This window comes from Cyanistes caeruleus, chromosome 6 (genome assembly GCF_971803275.1).
Source record: "Cyanistes caeruleus chromosome 6, bCyaCae1.hap1.1, whole genome shotgun sequence".
Taxonomy (NCBI): domain Eukaryota; kingdom Metazoa; phylum Chordata; class Aves; order Passeriformes; family Paridae; genus Cyanistes; species Cyanistes caeruleus.
The window spans coordinates 9896845-9914887 of NC_141706.1; the positions used below are offsets into that span (position 1 = coordinate 9896845).

Consider the following 18043-nt stretch of genomic DNA (forward strand, 5'->3'; position numbering starts at 1 on the left):
GTAAAGGAAAGGGGCTGATTTCGGTGCACTTAGGAAGGAAAAATGAAGAGAGAACAATATTTGAGTTGGACTACTGGACCAAATTCCCCACAACTGTTTTGTCCATGCTAGAAGTAGAGAAACACATCAGGCATAGAACTCTATGATTTATGTACCAATCCTGACACTGAAGCCACTTAGAAATCCAAAGGAATTTGCAAGTGGTGAATGGCTCATGAGATTTACATCAGGAAGGCAGAAGCAAATACAAGAGGTTAAACAGTAACACTTGGTAAAATACATTATAATTACATTTTTCAGATTGAAAAACCTTGAATTCAAGGAAAGGGAGGTCTTTCCCAAAAAGATAATTTTTAACCAAAAAACCCTATAAAAGTTTCAAAACAAGGTATTCAGATAAGGCAGACTTAAGCCATTTGTGTCACAATAAGTAGCATCGCTTGTGATTAAATAATGTCTTTTAAGGACAAATTACAAGATTTCAGCTTCTTATTCAGATGCAAATTAAACTTTAACTTGGAAAATTTTGAAAATCTCATTTCTTGGCTAGCTCTAAAAATTATTTTGGATTCAATTTATGCTGCTTCAGTGAAATTGCTGATGCCCTATGGGAGAGATTGGTGGGACCTAATTAGTATCAGCCTGGTGCTTTGCTGGTCTCTAAGGTCATTAAGTTCTTCTGCATCAAACCAGTTCATGGAATCCCTGAGGATGAATTTTTCCACTGAGGATATAACAATGCCTGAGTGAGTGGGACAAAGAGGGTGATGAAGATGGGCAAATTTCTTTGGCTCTTTCATAAAACAGCTGAGAAAGAATATTTTTCTTTGGCCCAATAACTTATTTCCAAATGCCTGCAGTGTCACCTACCTGGAAAACTATCACAAATGCCAATCTTGCTGCTAGGACAGCCCAGAAATCCTTTGAAATGTCATATTTGTTTTCAGACCAGGGGGGCTCTCTATAATCTTTGTACCTGCAAAACAAGACTCAGTAAGTCAGGGATGCAATTCAGAAATGTTAGCACCGCGAGGTGTTATTAACAAACAGTCAAACAATAAATGGAACAGTCTAAAAGAATGTTCACTGTATTAACCTCTCAGAAACAAGACACAGCTGAAACTCTCCCATAGCCTTCATGTTAGCCTCAAAATTAAAGGTTAATACATCTTAATACTCTCTGATTACTATAAATAATATAAATTTTGCATAAGACAGAGTAAACCGCACAGCTCAGGTGATTTATTTTAAGATAGGTAAAAAGGCAACATATATTTTTCAAACTAATTTTAAAGACAAAAATACTGATCTCAGATTCATAGGACTGATTAGCAGAAGGTTGAAGCTAAATTTTACCATGTGGAGAGAAGAGAATTTTTCCTTAGCTATGGCTTACAGAAAATCTATGTGTTGATAAACAGGACCAAGAAAAATACATTAAATTCAAACCCACAGCATCCTGTCAATATTTTGAAAGAATTAGTGCTCTGCATTTTCAAATGATTTTCAAATCCTTGCAATACAGATGGGATTAGAAGAAGACAGAGGCTGGGAGTGGAAAGCAAATAAATCTGGCATTTTGCTTTTGGACCACGATGCTAACACCTCCATTCTGTGCTGAAACATATTTGCCAACCTTGCTTAACCTCTGCCCAGAGAGCACTAGGAGGAATCCAGGAGAAAGCAAAAGCAAGCAAAGCTACTACAAATGCAGTTTAGATTAGTTTTGCTTTCATCTCTGAGTGAATTTTCTGTTTAGAGGTCATTTCACCATATTTACTTGCACTCTTCAAATGCATAAAGAATATAATGTAAAAAAATATATTTCAAAGGCAAAGAAATTTTTACTTCATCAATTTGTGTGATTTTTTTTTTAGTATGTGTGTATTAAAGTCATCTTTGCGTCTCCCCCGGAACATCTCTTCCTTCCTTGCTCTTTTCTCCCTTTTCCTTCCTCCTTTGACCCCCTTTCATCTTTGGTGGTCCAAGTAATTTCACTGCCAGATTTGCATTTGGCCCCCAGTTCTAAGAATTCATAAGCTGAAATAGGTAACCATAATTTTCCTTTAAACATGAAAGTGATAGATAGAAATTGTCAAAGATACGGAAATTTTTCCTGTGTGATGACACTTTAAGTAAGTCCTAAGTTCCAGTGCAGATAGGGATGCTACTGCTTTCATCAGAAACTGGAAACTGGACCAAAACAAAGGTCATGGTCATTTTATCATGACATGACGTCAGAGTGACATAATTTTCTTCCCTTAAAGCATCACTGTACTATTTATCATTATTTGTCATCTTTCCTGGAAAAGGGAATCCATAATAATAAAAAATCTTTGCATGGACAAGCACTGAATTTAACTAACACTAATCTCCATTTCCCAAAATAAGCAGTAAATCATATTCAGGTCTGTGATTACTTAATATGTAAGCAAGGTGTTCAAGGCAATGGATCCATCTGATAGAAAAGGCTAGGAAGGTGCTAAAAAAGGTATTGAAAATACAAGGAACCTGCTCCAGGAGTGTAAGAATTTGCCACACTCTTAGCCAGCTGTGAAAACACTTCACATTAGCAATCATTCAAGAGAGTACCTGCATATCTGAACCTCGTAGCCAAGATCCAGGGGGTCGTTGGGAGCTGTTCCTGCTTGGAAATCGCTGACATTAAAAGAGGATAGTGTATGGTTGACGAAGCCATGCATGGTGCCATTCTCACTGTACATGTACAGGTACACGAGGCGTGGAATGAAGTCGGATGTGAATGAGATCACAAATGCCTGAGCCACAAGAGTAAAGAGTGAGCGCACTACCCAGGCAGAGCTTCACTTCATCACACCCTCAACCATGACTTGCCCAAACAACTCATGCAACTCAGGGAGCCTGAGGGCCCTGAAAGTGGAGCATTCACTGCACCAGCAAGGGATTGTTCACTACCCACTCTCCCAAGGTGTAGCATATTCCCTGGAGTAGTGCCATGTCAGCTGAGGTGTCTGCGTGGGTGACAACCTGAGGCCCCCAAAAATGGAGCAGCTGTACCCTCCAGCAACAGGGGAGAGCTACCACAGCTCTGCTTCCCTGTGTCTCCATCACAACTTCTCCCTGGTGCCTTGCACAAGGTCCAATTGATTGATTTCCAGCTGCTTTTCCGTCCTGCAAACAACCCATGGTGATTTGACTCTTCAAAGTCTCATTGCATTGCAAAAGGACATTAACTGCATGTGGCTCTTAACTTCATCAGGATAAAAGGATGAGGAAACTGAGCCCAGTTTTATTTTTATGGTCACAAAAGTTGCATTTCATCCAGTTATTTAAAATTTTCTGAAAAGATCGTGGAGGAAAGGCACAACAGCCAATTGGGCTGAGTTCCTCATGACTTTAGCCTTCCTCATTTATCATCATTATGAAACATTGCCACTGGCATAAATCTCATGTACATGTGGAACAAACACAGTACAAAATGTTTTACTTATTTTATAGTAAAAAGGAGCAATATGTTGATCAAAGAGTGAGCAATAACACTGGATATTGACAAGGAGAGACTACACAGAACAAAAGAGAAAAACAGAGTAATCATTTCCAAAGGAAAAGAGGAGAAATGGGAAAGACAAACTAAGGCAGCATACCAAAAGAATGGTTTTGCCATAGCACAGCAGAACCCTGGAAACTCCAAGGGAGTCTGGCCATGTGGCCATAAGCCCTACAGAGCCCCTGCTTTGCTGCACTGCAAAGACGTTGAATTTCAGCTGGTCTTTGTTTTCATCTTTCACCAGCTGGGGTGCAAGGAGGATGATCACTGTGGATGTCTATTCATATGGAATAGTGCAGAAGTACATGCACTAATATATTAAGACATGCTGAATTTTTGTGAAATGTTGAAATAAACTTTTTTTTTTCAAGATTTTCCAAGCTCTCTGAGTGGGGGAATTGCAGCTCGAGGGCAGATTTTCAATGGAGAGATTCTGCACTCTGAGGAGCTGAACTCACCCAAAATACCACTGAAATTAAAAAATATCTCATCCTACTGATAGTGTTTCAAAAGAGTAAAAGTAAACAGCTGTGGTCATATTTGTTTGAAGGATAGAACTGTTTTATGAAAACATTCTGGAAAAAAACAGCAGTGACTACTTACTATTTTATATTCTTGCTACTGCTATCACAGCTGGAAAATAAACACAGCAACTCATCCTCAAATATTTCCAAAAATTTCTCAGTCAGATGCTTTCACTTGATTTAAGGGATTTTATGCTGAAATAAAACTAATGGAGCAGAATGGAAAAGCCAGCCTATTGAATTCAAATTTAATTCATGCTGATTTACTTACGTTTATGATTACAGCAAGCTTTCCAATACCTCTGAGGATATTATACCAAATTCCTAAGGAAGGAGACAAACATGTAAATGCTACTCTAGTCCTTAAAATTAGATAAATTACATCTTCAGTTAACAGAGTTAGGAGCATGTATAATTGTGCTGAGCTATTTATATTTTAAACAGAAAGAGAACAAATTACGAAAAATTAATTTAATGGCTTGTAAGCAAAAAGAGCCCAACTTTTGGTGTTTTGGCACCTATTTTTTAGGTTTAAAAGAATGGGATTGAAGTGCAATGAATTGCAATTAAGAAATCCTCAGAAACAAATAAAAAAAATAATCAAACCCCCACCACAATCAAAAAATCAGTATCACCCTCCCAATCATCTCCGCCAGCAACCTGAACCTGCAGCATCAAATCAGGGAGCCACAAAACACCCCCGAAGCAAAGTTAAGAAGAAAAACATGATGTGTTCTTCAAGTCTAGGATGATCCTAGGGCACAAGGATGAGCCCAAGGAAAAACTCTGCTTGTACTACAGTAGAATGAATGTAGAGTTTAGTAACAGATAAACTTCTCTGCTCTTGCTGCTTGGCTTTGTAACAAGGACAATTATTTTATTTCTACTTTTATTTTTATGAGCTTTTAAGTCATTTGGGAGAAGCAGCTCCTTCATTACAAGCACCCATAGGTGTGAGCCCCCCTGTAAGGGCAGGACTGACTCTTGTCCTCACACAGCCACAGAGCCAAATTCCAGCCCCATCCACTGCAGTTTTCACCCTTCTGACGTTCCTGCTGAGTAGAGACAAAGGGATACATTTATCCACAGACTTTTGAGTCTCCTCTCATTCCTAAGGGTATTTCTGAGGCTGATGTAGAGTTATTAAATGTGGAAATTTTTGCTCCTGCACGAAAACTGCATTGCCAGGAAGGTCTGTTGAAGTCAGAACTGTGTGAGTGTTTTGCTATTGCATTGATCATTTTGATTTAAAAAGTGATAATATTTACTTAATGAAATATTCATCTGAATTTAAAGCTTTGGTCTTCCTATTTTAAAGGTAAAGCCTCAATAAACTATGACAATTCACAGGTAAGCCACAGCTGAATGCTTTGACTTTTCCTATAAATATCTCCCTGTTATTGAAACTAGCTCAGCATAATAATATCCTGCCATCAATCCAGGAATAAACAAACAGGGATAAAATAACAATATCCACTTACCTATATCCTTTGCTCTCACTGCTACCGGTCTCCTCAGCTCAGTAACAAATTTTTTGGCATCCAGACGGATTTCAATGATGTTGTTCAATAAAGCAAACAAAGGTGCCAGAGGGAAGGACGCAACAAACAAAGTTACAAACCCAAACTGGATAACTGGAAAGAAAAAGAAAACGTTTTGGTGCCTATTGTCAGTATTTCCCAAATGCACCCATCACCACATCAGTGCCAGCCCCTAAATTCTGACAAGGTGACGAGTTCTGGGAGACTCAATCCCATTTTCTGTGTCAGGCACAGTTTGAATGATGGCTGCTCCATTTGGCCATGGGAGGGCCAGTTGTCACCTTGTAAAAAGAAAGGCAATAGTAACCAGAAGGATGGGGAAGCTTCTAAAACAATTTTTCTGTGGGCAAAGCTGGAACAGGGGTGAAGGAGTGGGACTATGGCAGTGACCGTGTTGGCTCTACCTAAACTTGCCATCTGGCAGGTTTTTGGCCTTCATCAATCCCACTGGAAGGTTTGAAAAGGACATGGCTGATTCCTGCCTCTGCCAGGAATAACTTGCTTCCTATAACATGGGATCATATTTGCCTTTTGCATGGATATCATGCTCATCCTGGTACTGCCCATCTTTCTCCTGTTACTTCCAAATGCTGATCTCAGTAACTGCATCTTTTCTTATTTTTAGGATCTGGCAGCATGGCCTTGCAGTTTGTACCACTGAACTCCCATCTGCTTCAAGTACTCTGAACATCAAGGTCACCAGATATTTTAATTTGTCTCATTCAGCATAAGATACTTGAAAAACAAATTCTATATCTGTCAAGTACAACCAGGTCTACAGACTTGCTTCCTCTCAGAAGATTTAGTTCAGCTATCTGATAAAAGACTCTGGTGTGGAAATTATCAAATCTGAACTAACTTCTAACTAACTAATTTCTAGTGTAGGGTTCAACTGATGGTAAAATATGCCTCACAATCTTGAGTAGATGGCACTTAATCATTTGCATTTGAAACTTGACAGTGATGTGATACGTGGTTAGAAAGAAAATATCTAAAATATCATTCTAAAGTAGGGCCTTACAAACAGCAGAGAGCACAATTCAGCCCTCCAGCAGCCAGGGTTGGCTGAAATATGCTCCAGTCCAAGACTGCACATGTTAATAATTCAGTTATCTCTTATCCACTGTCTGCTGAATGTACAGTTCGAAAAGCTCAGCTGTCCATCCCAATAAGTCACAATAATTATGCTTTAAAATGCCTTCCTTCCACCTCACTCACTCATTTCCATGTACTCAGGGGTGAGTCCAGCAAAGGGCTCCAGGTTATAGTCCACTTCATAGCGCTGCTTTTTCTTCATGTGCTCTTCATGGTCTAGAGAACGCCGACGCTTCAATTTCAAGTATCGTATAAACTTCTTCATTTTTCTGAGGGAAATGGGTACAATTTGCTGAGCACTCCATTCTGCTCACTCAGTGCTCATTTCTCAGTTATTTTACTTACCAGGCACAATTATTAAAAAAAAGAAAACACAGAAGTTGCTACTTACGGGATGCCAATCTCAAACAAATTGTTCTGGATCAGCTGCTTGCCCAACATGATAATACTGAGCTGGATACACAACTCCATTAGGCAACCTCCTGGGGCACACTGGGGTGGACAGAGGAGAGGTCAGTCAGAACACTCTCCTCCACCCCATCCATCCAACACAATCCCAGACAGGATAGAAATTCAATTACCTCTTCCATTCGGAAGGAATGGAAAATGTAGACGTAATCACCTGGACGTCCAACAAATCTAGGGCACAATGGTTAGAGTTAAACACATCAGACGGATTTTATACTTTCAATATTAGATTTCTGAAGCAATTTATGTCATACTCCATGCCTCTGAGTGGGACCACCTAATGTTTAGTCCTGAAAAGACCTCCAATAAGCTGAAACCCTGAAAAATCCTTTCATCACTCACCGGCCTTTGAAGAAAGCCACGTAGAAAATGGGGGTGTAGGCATTGACAAATTTCAGCAGGAAAGCCTTGAAAATCAGCCGCTCCTCAAAGTTCTTGTCAGTCTTTGGTACCTCTGGAACCAATGGGACATGGATGAGAAACATTAAGGAATTATCCTACCTGGAAACATTTCAAGATCTTATAAATGTGGGTTTTAGAGAACATCAGCCACCTTTTAAACAAAGGGATTTATACATACATACATATATATATATATCTATATCTATATGTAAAAGCAGTATGGCTACACTGAGGTCAGAGGTAAATCTGCTGAGGATCCCAGCAGTCAGACACATTACAACAGCAATTCCAATTTCATTCCACACCTGCCTGACCTTCATGACAATCATTTGTAGATGGGCAAAAATTCAAGATTGAAAAGATTTCTGGACCTTTCATTACTGACAATTTTTTGGAAAAAATAAAAAAAAATAAAAATTACAGAGCGGACTTTTTGCCACAAATTTGACTGCCCTTGGCTTTGCACATTAGCCCCAGTGATCTGGGTGCTCTGATTTAACCCCCTTGCAGTGAGCTGAGGGCTCCAACGCACCAATCTGCGTGAGCCACCTGGCGATGCAGCCGTACACCTCGTCCAGGATGATGATGACCACCAAGTTGATGATGACGGCGGTGGCGGTGACGGTGACACGGACGCTCGAGCGCCCTGAGGGTGTGGAGCTGATGGCCAGGGCAGCGGCTGTGGAGATCCTGTAGATGATCACTCCAAACACGATGGCGAACGTCAGCCCAACCTGCGAGGAAGAAATGTCCAAAACTTTACCAAAGATTTACTTTTAAATACTTTGCTTGGGATTTAGAAATAACCTTAAAAATGGGACCTCTGGGCCACACCCCAATACTGAATTAAGGCTTTGATGAACTGTGGGAAAAGAGCTTCTTTTGTTACTTGAAAATCACATGAAAAAGAATGACACTATGATGCCACAATCACAGGCAAAATGTGTTGTTCTAAAAGGGACCTAAATGTAAACTCCATGCTTAGCACTATTAAAAAATACTACATATTAATAATAAATAAATTCTAAAATACTATATATTACTAATGGATATAAATAATAATTGTAATTAATAGAAATCCTAATATTAAAAGTATTAGTGGGCTTGCTTTCAGCCCTGATACCAGCAGCATATACACATGGTATTTCCTCTGTGATAAACAAAAAAACCCAAATTTGAAATAAATAGGAGTATTTCAGCCTTCAAATCCCTTACTCAGACTCACCATGCTCTCATAATCACAAACTGAAATTAAATCTGATTAAATCAACACACTTCCTGGCACAGTAAAATCTCTCTCTCAATTTTTCATTGCATAAATAGAGGAATGATTTTAAAACATGATTCTCAAAAGATACCGATTCTTCAGACAAGCATATGAAATTTACTGCATTTCTGTTCTCTAAAAATACAAATATTAAGAAAGCCCCATTCTAAACCAAAATCTCTACCCCTAAAAACAAACTAATTGACTCAGTCTGGGGAATTTTACCTATGGAAAGGGTTTAAGCTTTTTTTTTTATATAACTGTCAATCCGTTCCATGACTTGAATTTTTATTATTTCTGTCAACATTTGTTTTAAATGCTGATGCTTTATCAGCAAATGGAAGAAGGCTCTTCTCATCATTATTTTACCTTTTCCTTGAATTAAGTGCTCTGTTTGCAATTCTCCTGTTAGATGGTATAGCTCCAAATTGGACTGATTTATTAAAAATCGTTGCAATTATGATTGCAACTGGCAATGTCATTGCTTTCCTGAAGTTTGATTATAAAAATGATGTTGGTCTGTACTTCCTGACCACTTTCTAAGAGGGCCCTCTGTACTTTTTAAACCTCATCCCATCAGTGGTGTGGGAATTTCCATTTCTCTGCCCTCATTTTCCCCTAGCCTATTTTAGTATTCTTTTTTCTTTATTGGAAAGAGACAGAAAAGTAGAAATTTAAGCTCTTGAAAAGATTTTAAACCAATAAAATAAGATCATAAACCAATAAAATGCTTGAATTTTTTCACTGGGAAAAAGCCATTTTGAACCACATCCACATGATACAGTTTCTATCACTTCTCTTCCATACAATGATTCAGTAACAAAAATTTCAGTTTTTGACAGGTGATGCTTACCATGAAGATGATGCCAACAAAATTGGTTAAATAGGCTGGAAAACGGTCCTTCCATGTCAGTTTCTCTTTATCTGTCTAAAATTATTTTTGGGGGAAAAAAAGGTACATTTAATAAAGAAGGAGAATGTTTCTGCACATGTGATGAAAACAGAGAGGGGGAAGAAAAAGCTGGCAAAAGCACAACCAGTTGGAAGATGCAGACACAGTATTTGCAGTCACAATTCCACACAAGCAAATTGTTTACTTCATATCCAGGTTCAGACTGGTCAAGCGCCTGTGCTGGGAGTATAAATAAATCAGATTTTTCTGTGTACTTTTTGAAGGAAACATGCAAATAGGCTGTCATAAGCCATGAAGTAAGGTCTCTCTTGCTGTTAAATATTTTCTTTTGCTTTCCCTAGAAAAATCCCCCTCCTTCCTCTCCCCTTCTACAGTCAATATTTGCAGCTCTGCTGTTGCACAACTGGCTCCACTGAAATACAGATTTAAGTATTAAATTAATTCATGCTATAGAGTAGCTCCAAGGTGAACGTTCAGTTGACTTAGTTTTGGTGTGTGGTAAGACTTGAAATTCCTTTGATCTGAGTGATTTTTAGTTTTACCTGGCTATTCCCATGGTATTCAATGGACTACACTAATAGGAATTATAGAAGGGGGGCTGGAATGAGGTGATCTTTCAGGTCCCTTCCAACCCAAACCATTTTGTTATTTTCTATGTAACAACTCTGTATATGCTCCAAATTCCCTAAATCCAGTCAATCAGCCACTACCTGAATTTTGGCTACAAAATACTAATTTAGGAGAACGTTGCTCCTCTGGAGTCCTTCATAAACTTGGATGCCTGGAATTGTTTCAAAACACCAGAAAATCAACAGCAAAAGGAACATTGCAGAAGATGATGTGCACATCGTAATGCACATAAAAATATTGCTCAAATTCTATTTTTATGACAAGCACGTTGTCTCAGGGAAGTGCAAGCAGCTCTTTCAACACATGGCCCATGCTCCCCTGCAAAACATAACATCCAGGATGGAAAATCTAAGATTAGCCATGCAGTGCCATTCCCAACTCATACACCAGTGTCCCAAAAAGTGCTGAAGGAATGAGGGGAGGAAGGGGAAGAAACCCAGAACTAAATGTGAATATTAAACAGAAGTTCAACAGCCAAAACCAAATTGATTTGTCTCTTCCATAATTACTCATAATTTGAGTTTCTTCATAAGTTTGAATAAAAAGAACCAATTTCACCCCAGCCATGGCTGTCTTAACTCTTTGTCTCCATTTGTTTGCTGTCTCCTCTGGAAAATATCGGTGCTTCTGATGGCAGTCAAAGGAAACAGAAAAGGGTTGGGCAATATGGCATTACAAAGCACTGCTCCAATAATTCCAGTTAATTAATTCCAATAATTAATTCCATATTCTCTACTGACACAGCACTTTAGCACAAGTGAAGGCTCTGTAAGTTTGCTTAAGGCTTTGTGTTTCAGCTCTAAATTAATAAAATATAATATCAACAGAAGAAAAATGCTTGCCTCAAATCCTAGGGAACATCAGACAATCCTGCAAAGGGTACTCCCTTTTTGATACAGGACTGTGCTCTGCTTTCAATTTTATGAAGTATAAAGAATGTCCAAATTTTTTTTTCCTTTAATTTTTCAATTGGACTTCTCTTGAAAAAGCTATAAGCAATTTTGGTTTAGCTTTAGATATTTTTTCTTTAACAAGGTTTCCAAGTATTACAACTGTCAAATTTGAACTTTAACACACAAGATCCCAATGAACGATAACCACCGAGTCTTTCAGGAAAAAACCTCTTTTTCTCACGTTTCCCAAATTAGTAACATCCAAATTGAACACAGCCCAAAAACTTATAAATAGTCTGGTTAAAAAAAAAAAAAAATCCTTTCTTAATTGCTCATCTTTCATTCTCCAATATTAGAGGGTCACCATTCATTAATTGTCTGATTAGTCTTCCACATCTAAGACCCTAATTCTGATTATACTCAAAAGTACAGCAAGTTACAGGTTTTTAGCAGAATACAGTGAAGTCTGTAACCAAAATCCATCCAGCCTATCATAGTGCAGCAACCCAAATTGTTTCTCTTCTGAGAGGGATTTAAAAAGGGATTTGACTTGCTTATGGCCCTGAACCACTTATACACAGCATTCTTTAGATTAATGGGAACACACCAGCAGCAGCTCTGTAGCATCTTTTAAGAGGGGCCCAGCGGTGCTCAAGTATAAATTTACTCTAATTCTCATCTATATGTGCTTCCCCTAAAGAGTGTAAATGTTACTGTGGTTGTATTTTCACAGGGTTGTCATAAAATCCCAATTTAGGGAACAGTTCCATGTTGTGGTGCCACTGGCAACAGACACAAGAGAGGTAATTCTGCCAAATTTTATGCTGGAGATTTTACTTCTCTCATTAAAATCATGGCACACAAATGGCTCACTTCCTCCAGTGAAGGGGGAATAACCTCAGGCAGGATGGGGTCATAAGTGTGCAGGGGAGAAAAGGAGCTTTTCCAAAGCTTTCTGCTGCTGACAGGAAAGGAATTCCAGCTCCAGTGACAGGGCAGGGAAGCTGCTTGTAGGGATTGTACCATCCCTTGGCAAGAGGCAGATGCTCCTGGGGTGACTGGCAGCACCTTTCTCACAGTGATGTAAAGACCGAGTTCAGAGCACAAGTGAGCACTGCCTTGTTCAGGATAAAAGGGGAAGCTGTGTTATTTTACAAGAAAGTTATTGCCAAAGCTGGAACTCAGCATGGAAATCAGAGTTAGTACTGTTCATTAATATTTTTATTTGCAGAGAAAGTCCAGCAAGACAGAGAACCTTCTTCTGAGAGGCTTTAGGTACTTTTACTGCACAGAACAAGATAGTTTGTTACAGTATTCTGAAACTTGATTTATTACAGTTTTCTCAAACATGATTTATTAGCACTAGAGGAGCACGTCTTTGATGAGGCTAAATTAGTTTCCCTGAGACACACTCCTGAATCTAATTAGGAGAGGCATTTCTAGATTTAATCAGGTCCTGTGCCTGGCAGACCCTGAGCATCTCATGTATGGATGAAGACACCCAGAATTTAAATACAGTGAGCACTGACTATTTTTTACCTATTTCTTAGTCTTGGGTCACTGCCTGCTGTAACAACCTTCTTTTTCGTAAGTGAAACAAATTAATATTTTTACCATACCTCTTTATGTTTGTGTTCTTTTCTCAGTGATTTTTCTAAAACTTTCGCTTCGTATTCTGCTCTTGGATGATCCTGTGAAAGAAGTCATATTTAATAGAAAAGCAACATTATTACAGATGAAGTCTCTGCAGGTTGATTTCCTGGTAACTTCTGAGTTTTCTAACTGAATGCCAATTCACTTGGTATGTCATTCATGTCAACTGATAGTTGACTACAATTAAAAAAAAATTAAATCGTGTGTCTACAGGAGCAACTACAGAATGATTTGGACAGCAATGTGCAGTGTTGTGTAGATAAATTTTAATAAATGTGACATGTAGCACAACCTGCAGACAGCATGGCTCATGATACTTGGATTTTCATTACTCCTAGTTTTGATAAAAGTTAAATGTCATTAACTAATTTCAGTGATCCTCAGCTCATGAGGGGACTAATTTTCTGCTGTAAATATGCAAAATACTTGGCTTTAGGATCCCATAAAATTGTCAGTTGGGGTGTTCCCCTAATTCTGTCCTGGACACCATCCACAGATTCTCCGTCTGCATTGCAGGAGAAGGTGCAGGAAACACTTGGAAGTAAGAGACAGCCAAAAGATTGAGAAAGATTCATGGATTCAGAATTCCCGATAATTACACATTCACAAGAGTCAGAATTCAAAATTATGCATTGGATGGGAAACAGAACGGACTTGAAAAAAGTCTGAACAAGTGGAGAGGGGAAGGGTGTAAAGGCAAAGCAATCAGTGGGAGTTCCAAAGAAAATCTGATGCTTGAAAAAGGAGAAATGGAGATCAAAAGATGGCATTCATCGGTAGATATGGAATAAAAAAGGTAGGAGCGATTTAAAAAAAAAAAAAATGTTTTCCAAACCTTGACTGCCTCCTTCAGGAAACCAGAAAAAAACCACGAAAAAGAAGAAAAAACAAAAAACAAATAAACAAAAATTTGATTACTGAACTGTTGCAGGTCATATTGTATTTATATATTAAGTTACATAAAACAAACATAGGTACAGTGGATGTTTAGACACTACCAGAGAAAACCCAGTCTACTCATGTTCTATATTAATTAACATTACTGCAAGTATTGTGTGAACCAGGCATCCCTAGAAACATCAGAAAATGAGAAACTTCGTGCTTTACCATTTCACTGAAATTTCATTTTCATTCATTTCATTGAACACTCGAAACCCTGACTGTGATTCTGGCTTAAGTTTCCCCCAAATCAGCAACAGGAGGATCTTAAATTCTGTGCTAAACCCATGACTGTATTATTCATCACTGACCACCAAAAACATGGAATAAAATATACGGAATTGACAGCTGCTGGTTTGGCTGTGCAGAGCTCTGAACTCAGACATGAAGCAGACATTGGAAAGATACACTTAATCCTCTCCACTTTCATGGATACTAACAAGTTACCAAAAATAAAGGAGCATATAGTGTCCAGGAAATAAATCCCTATATTCTCCCCCAGTAAATAGGTATGGACCAGCGCAGAGGCTGCTGGAACAGGGCACCTAAATATATTATGGAAGACATAAACATATTAAGAGGAGATAATTCCAACAGAAAGGCTCTGGGGGGCAAGGGGAGAAATGGCTATGCCAGGCTCAGCGAGCTGCAGGGTATCAAACCCAGGGAGGGCTGGTGAGGTTTGTGTTTCACGTGAGCGTTATTTGTTGTGTATCTATTTAGGACATCTAGAGACATGACAAGGGAGGTCATACTTCTTTTAATAACAGCAGCAGGGTAAGGCTGGCGGCTGGGACTGTGCTCTGCTCTGGGAAGGTGCCTCCTTTATTTTCTGTAAAGCGGCAAAATCGAAACCGAAAAGGTGGGAAACAGTTTCTAAGCTGACTGAAGATTTTCTCTCCTTTCCTTCTAGAAATTAATTGATTTTGAAGATCTTTTTTCATACAGATTTTGCCCTTTTCTCCTTTATGCTCTTTAGCAGATTTAGTATGAACCTGGCCAGGGATATTATTTTTTTTTAGGCACTGCAAAAAACTCCACTACCTCCACACCATGTCCCTCCCTATCCCTCAAGCCCACATATCTGGCAATGCTTTCTGAGGTATTTTCCAAGTCAGGGCTTGATCCTGCATTGTTAAAGTTAATAGGAATTTTTCAGTGCTTTTTTTACAGCACTGTAACTTTATCAGCTTCAATGCACTCATTTCTGATTTACAGCAGTGTGTGATGAATGAGGTCCTTGGCTCTTGGCACCCTGACTTCAGCCCAGCAGAAGGTCTGAGCTGTATATTCCATGCCTACACTGCTAGGTGTGACCCCACTACACACTTCCAAAAAAAAAAAGAAGAAAAAAATCACATTTTGTGGCTATACAATTATGTTCCCATGGCAACAGGACTGGACTAGTCATGCCCTTGCTACAAAAACCTCAAATGGTTCATGTGTAGGGATTTTCCTTCCTCCTGTAGGATGGAACCCTCCCAGGAATATGAGGCAAAGTCTGTAAGGTCAGGGCAACAGCAGGGTAGAAGGCAAAGATTCAGAACTGAAGGGACAAACCTCCTCCTCTTCAAACCCAGTCAGGTCCCACCTGTAGTTGAGACGCATCTGTTTTCTCTTCCAGTGCTCCATAAAGGTGGCAGCTGAAACAACAGTTTAACATATAACACAGATTACCACATAACTTCATTTCTGTTTTCTTTTATTCAGCAGTCAGGCCTGGGTGGGAATCACTAATGTGCCAGGAACCAAATGTTTTATCCAGGTGAGCTGAAAAAGTGCCTTTGTTACATCCACAACTTCATGTAGGAAGAGACCTGCAATTTTTAAGGGGTCTAAGAAAGCCAGGTGGCCAAACTTATTTAAATATTTATATGTGTGACTAATTATATTACTGGTCTTCAACTGCATATTGTTTCATCTGTGAGTGCAAAAAACCTGAATCTTGTGTGTACAAAATAGGAATGATTTCACTTGTACTGATGGCAGAGTTATCCCCTCAAAGATATCAACATAAAGCATTTTCATATCACTATAATTACATTCACCCAGTGGTCACAATAGTGCAGTTGGCTCTAATCATCACACTCAAACCATCACTTTTGTGAAAGCTGCATGTGGGCAGGCGTGAAAGAGGAAGCCTTTAAGAGTTTTAATCATTAAAAACCCAGCCATTTTCTTTTTGACAGAGAAGGCTCAAAGAAAAAAACCTTGTTAAAGCAATTCTTGAGTCCCCATGAATGATCCCAGTCTATATCAGTCTATCTGCCCCTGAGACCGAGCAAGTTCTCAGAGGACATATTTAGATGCTGGGAATACACCAGTGTTGTATAATAAATAAGTGATTATGAAAGAGGCAAGTCTACCAAGAAACGGTGTTCCCAGGGGAGCTTCCCACAGTGAGTATTAACAGATGTGCTCAGAAACATTCATATCCAGAAAAAAACAGAGGCAGGGAGAGGGTAACAAAGTTGAACAGAGAGGAAAAGACACCCTCTTGACTGGAGCCAGGCTGGGGCCATGACATTCATTTGCTTTCCAAGAGAAACTCTCATGTGGAAAAGCTACAGCTGATCCCCTTCACAAGCCACAGGCTTCCTGTGAATCAGGGTGGCCAGAGCTGTGTCTTGAGAGGGTCCCTGTCTCAAGGGCCTGGAATTACCTCTCCTCTCCTCGCTGCCAGCAGTTCTCACGCTGGGTGAGGGCTGCAGCTTCCATTTACAGCCAGAGGTATGGAAAAGGAATGAGATGCTACTGGAAATCCTCCTGTGGCAATGATTTACAGCAGGGCAAAAGGAGAGGACAGTGTCTGGAATGCTGTGTTGTTTTGGGAGCCCTGGGGGAAGGTGCTGGGGAGCTGCATGTCTCCTCTGCCATGAGTACCTGCACTTTCCTATTGCAATCATATGTGAATTTAACAACACAAATTCAAAACTATGTGGACTGAAAAAGACCTTTTTGAAACGTTTGGTTTATATGGTATTGTACCACAATAAAACTTTATGTTGACTCCAAAGAGCTTGAGGAGTTTGACAGCCCACTGCAAAACCCTCTCAGATTTTGTGCAGGGCCCAGGACCTGGCTTCTGCCAATCTGCCTTACTTTGCACAAGACTGTAAAAAAATGGTTGAAGAGACCCATAGTTGCTTGCTGTGAAAAGGGAGGCAAACTTTTACTTTTTGGACAAGAGGATAACATGCCAAGATTCATGTGGGGCTCACAATAATGGTAAATGAGGGAGACCAAAGCTGACACTTTACTTGTGGTACTTGATAATAAGCCCTCAGTGCTGCATCTAAAACAATGTAATCCCAAACACAGACCCTGGCCAAAAATTTAAATTAAATTATGTTGAATTATACTTAAATCAGTTCAGTGAATGGTAATGTACAAACAGTTCCCTCTGTTCTGGAAGAGATAAAAATGCAGATCATATTATTAGGATGAAATATAATGTAGAACAGGTTATGTTAATTCACAACAAGGTGTACAGGAAGGCTTGTGCTGCTCTCACTGCTGCTGGGAATATGGGGCCATCAAAGCTCCTCTCCCCCAGAGCCCCATTCCTGGAGCAAGGAGGTTCCCCGTCCCTCCCCCTGCAGGGAGGGGAGAAGCCCTCCATAACCATTCCTGAAGACATCCTCACAAAGATTACATGAAAAGGTTCTTATTTTGACCCAAGCGCTAGAGACACGCCCAGAAAGGGCTCAAAGCATGAGGGCAGCATCAGGATCAGGAAAAATCCCTCTCCACCATTGTTCCCTCTTCCCATTCTCCTTGCATGATGTCTGCCTGCTGATAAACCTAATTGCCTCTCGGAGCACATTCAGGAATCAATGTTGGTTTGTCCTGAAGACACTAAAGGCCATTACACTTCCCCCTGGAGCCCTCCCCTCAACCCCAGAGTATATTAATACATTTCTTCTGTAATGTTCTAAAGTGGAAGCTGGCTCTGCAAAGAGATTTTTTTTTTTTTTTTGGCAAGCTGTGCAATCCCATTAATGAAATTTTGACATACCACACAGCAGTTTTATGACAGATGCTTAACAATTTCATTTGCCATTCAGCTTGAGCAACTTTCTGAATTTTAGCCTCCAGTCCAGAATATAAATTTGGGTGTGACAGTTTCATGGGAAAGAAAAAAAAAAAAAAAAAGGAAGAAGGAAAAAAAAAGAAAAAAAAAAAGATGTTC

General features: G+C 39.4%; 1 protein-coding gene across 15 annotated transcripts in view; it reads right to left on the reverse strand.

The window, feature by feature from the left end:
* Nucleotides 1–18043, reverse strand: part of ANO1 (anoctamin 1) — a 71751-nt gene that overhangs the window by 2664 nt on the left and 51044 nt on the right. For 6 of the 15 annotated variants that reach the window (XM_086894979.1, XM_086894975.1, XM_086894977.1 and 3 more), the window contains 12 exons: nt 15412–15494; nt 12879–12950; nt 9677–9751; nt 8089–8290; nt 7497–7608; nt 7268–7325; nt 7078–7178; nt 6810–6955; nt 5532–5684; nt 4322–4374; nt 2593–2777; nt 871–976 (listed from right to left, as the gene is read on the reverse strand). In XM_086894979.1, coding sequence (XP_086751105.1) covers nt 871–976; nt 2593–2777; nt 4322–4374; nt 5532–5684; nt 6810–6955; nt 7078–7178; nt 7268–7325; nt 7497–7608; nt 8089–8290; nt 9677–9751; nt 12879–12950; nt 15412–15494 — 1346 coding nt within the window. Of the gene's footprint in view, nt 1–870; nt 977–2592; nt 2778–4321; nt 4375–5531; nt 5685–6809; nt 6956–7077; nt 7179–7267; nt 7326–7496; nt 7609–8088; nt 8291–9676; nt 9752–10945; nt 10994–12878; nt 12951–13747; nt 13760–15411; nt 15495–18043 lie in introns of all 15 variants that reach the window. The other 9 variants (XM_086894973.1, XM_086894980.1, XM_086894969.1 and 6 more) reach the window with 3 other exon arrangements.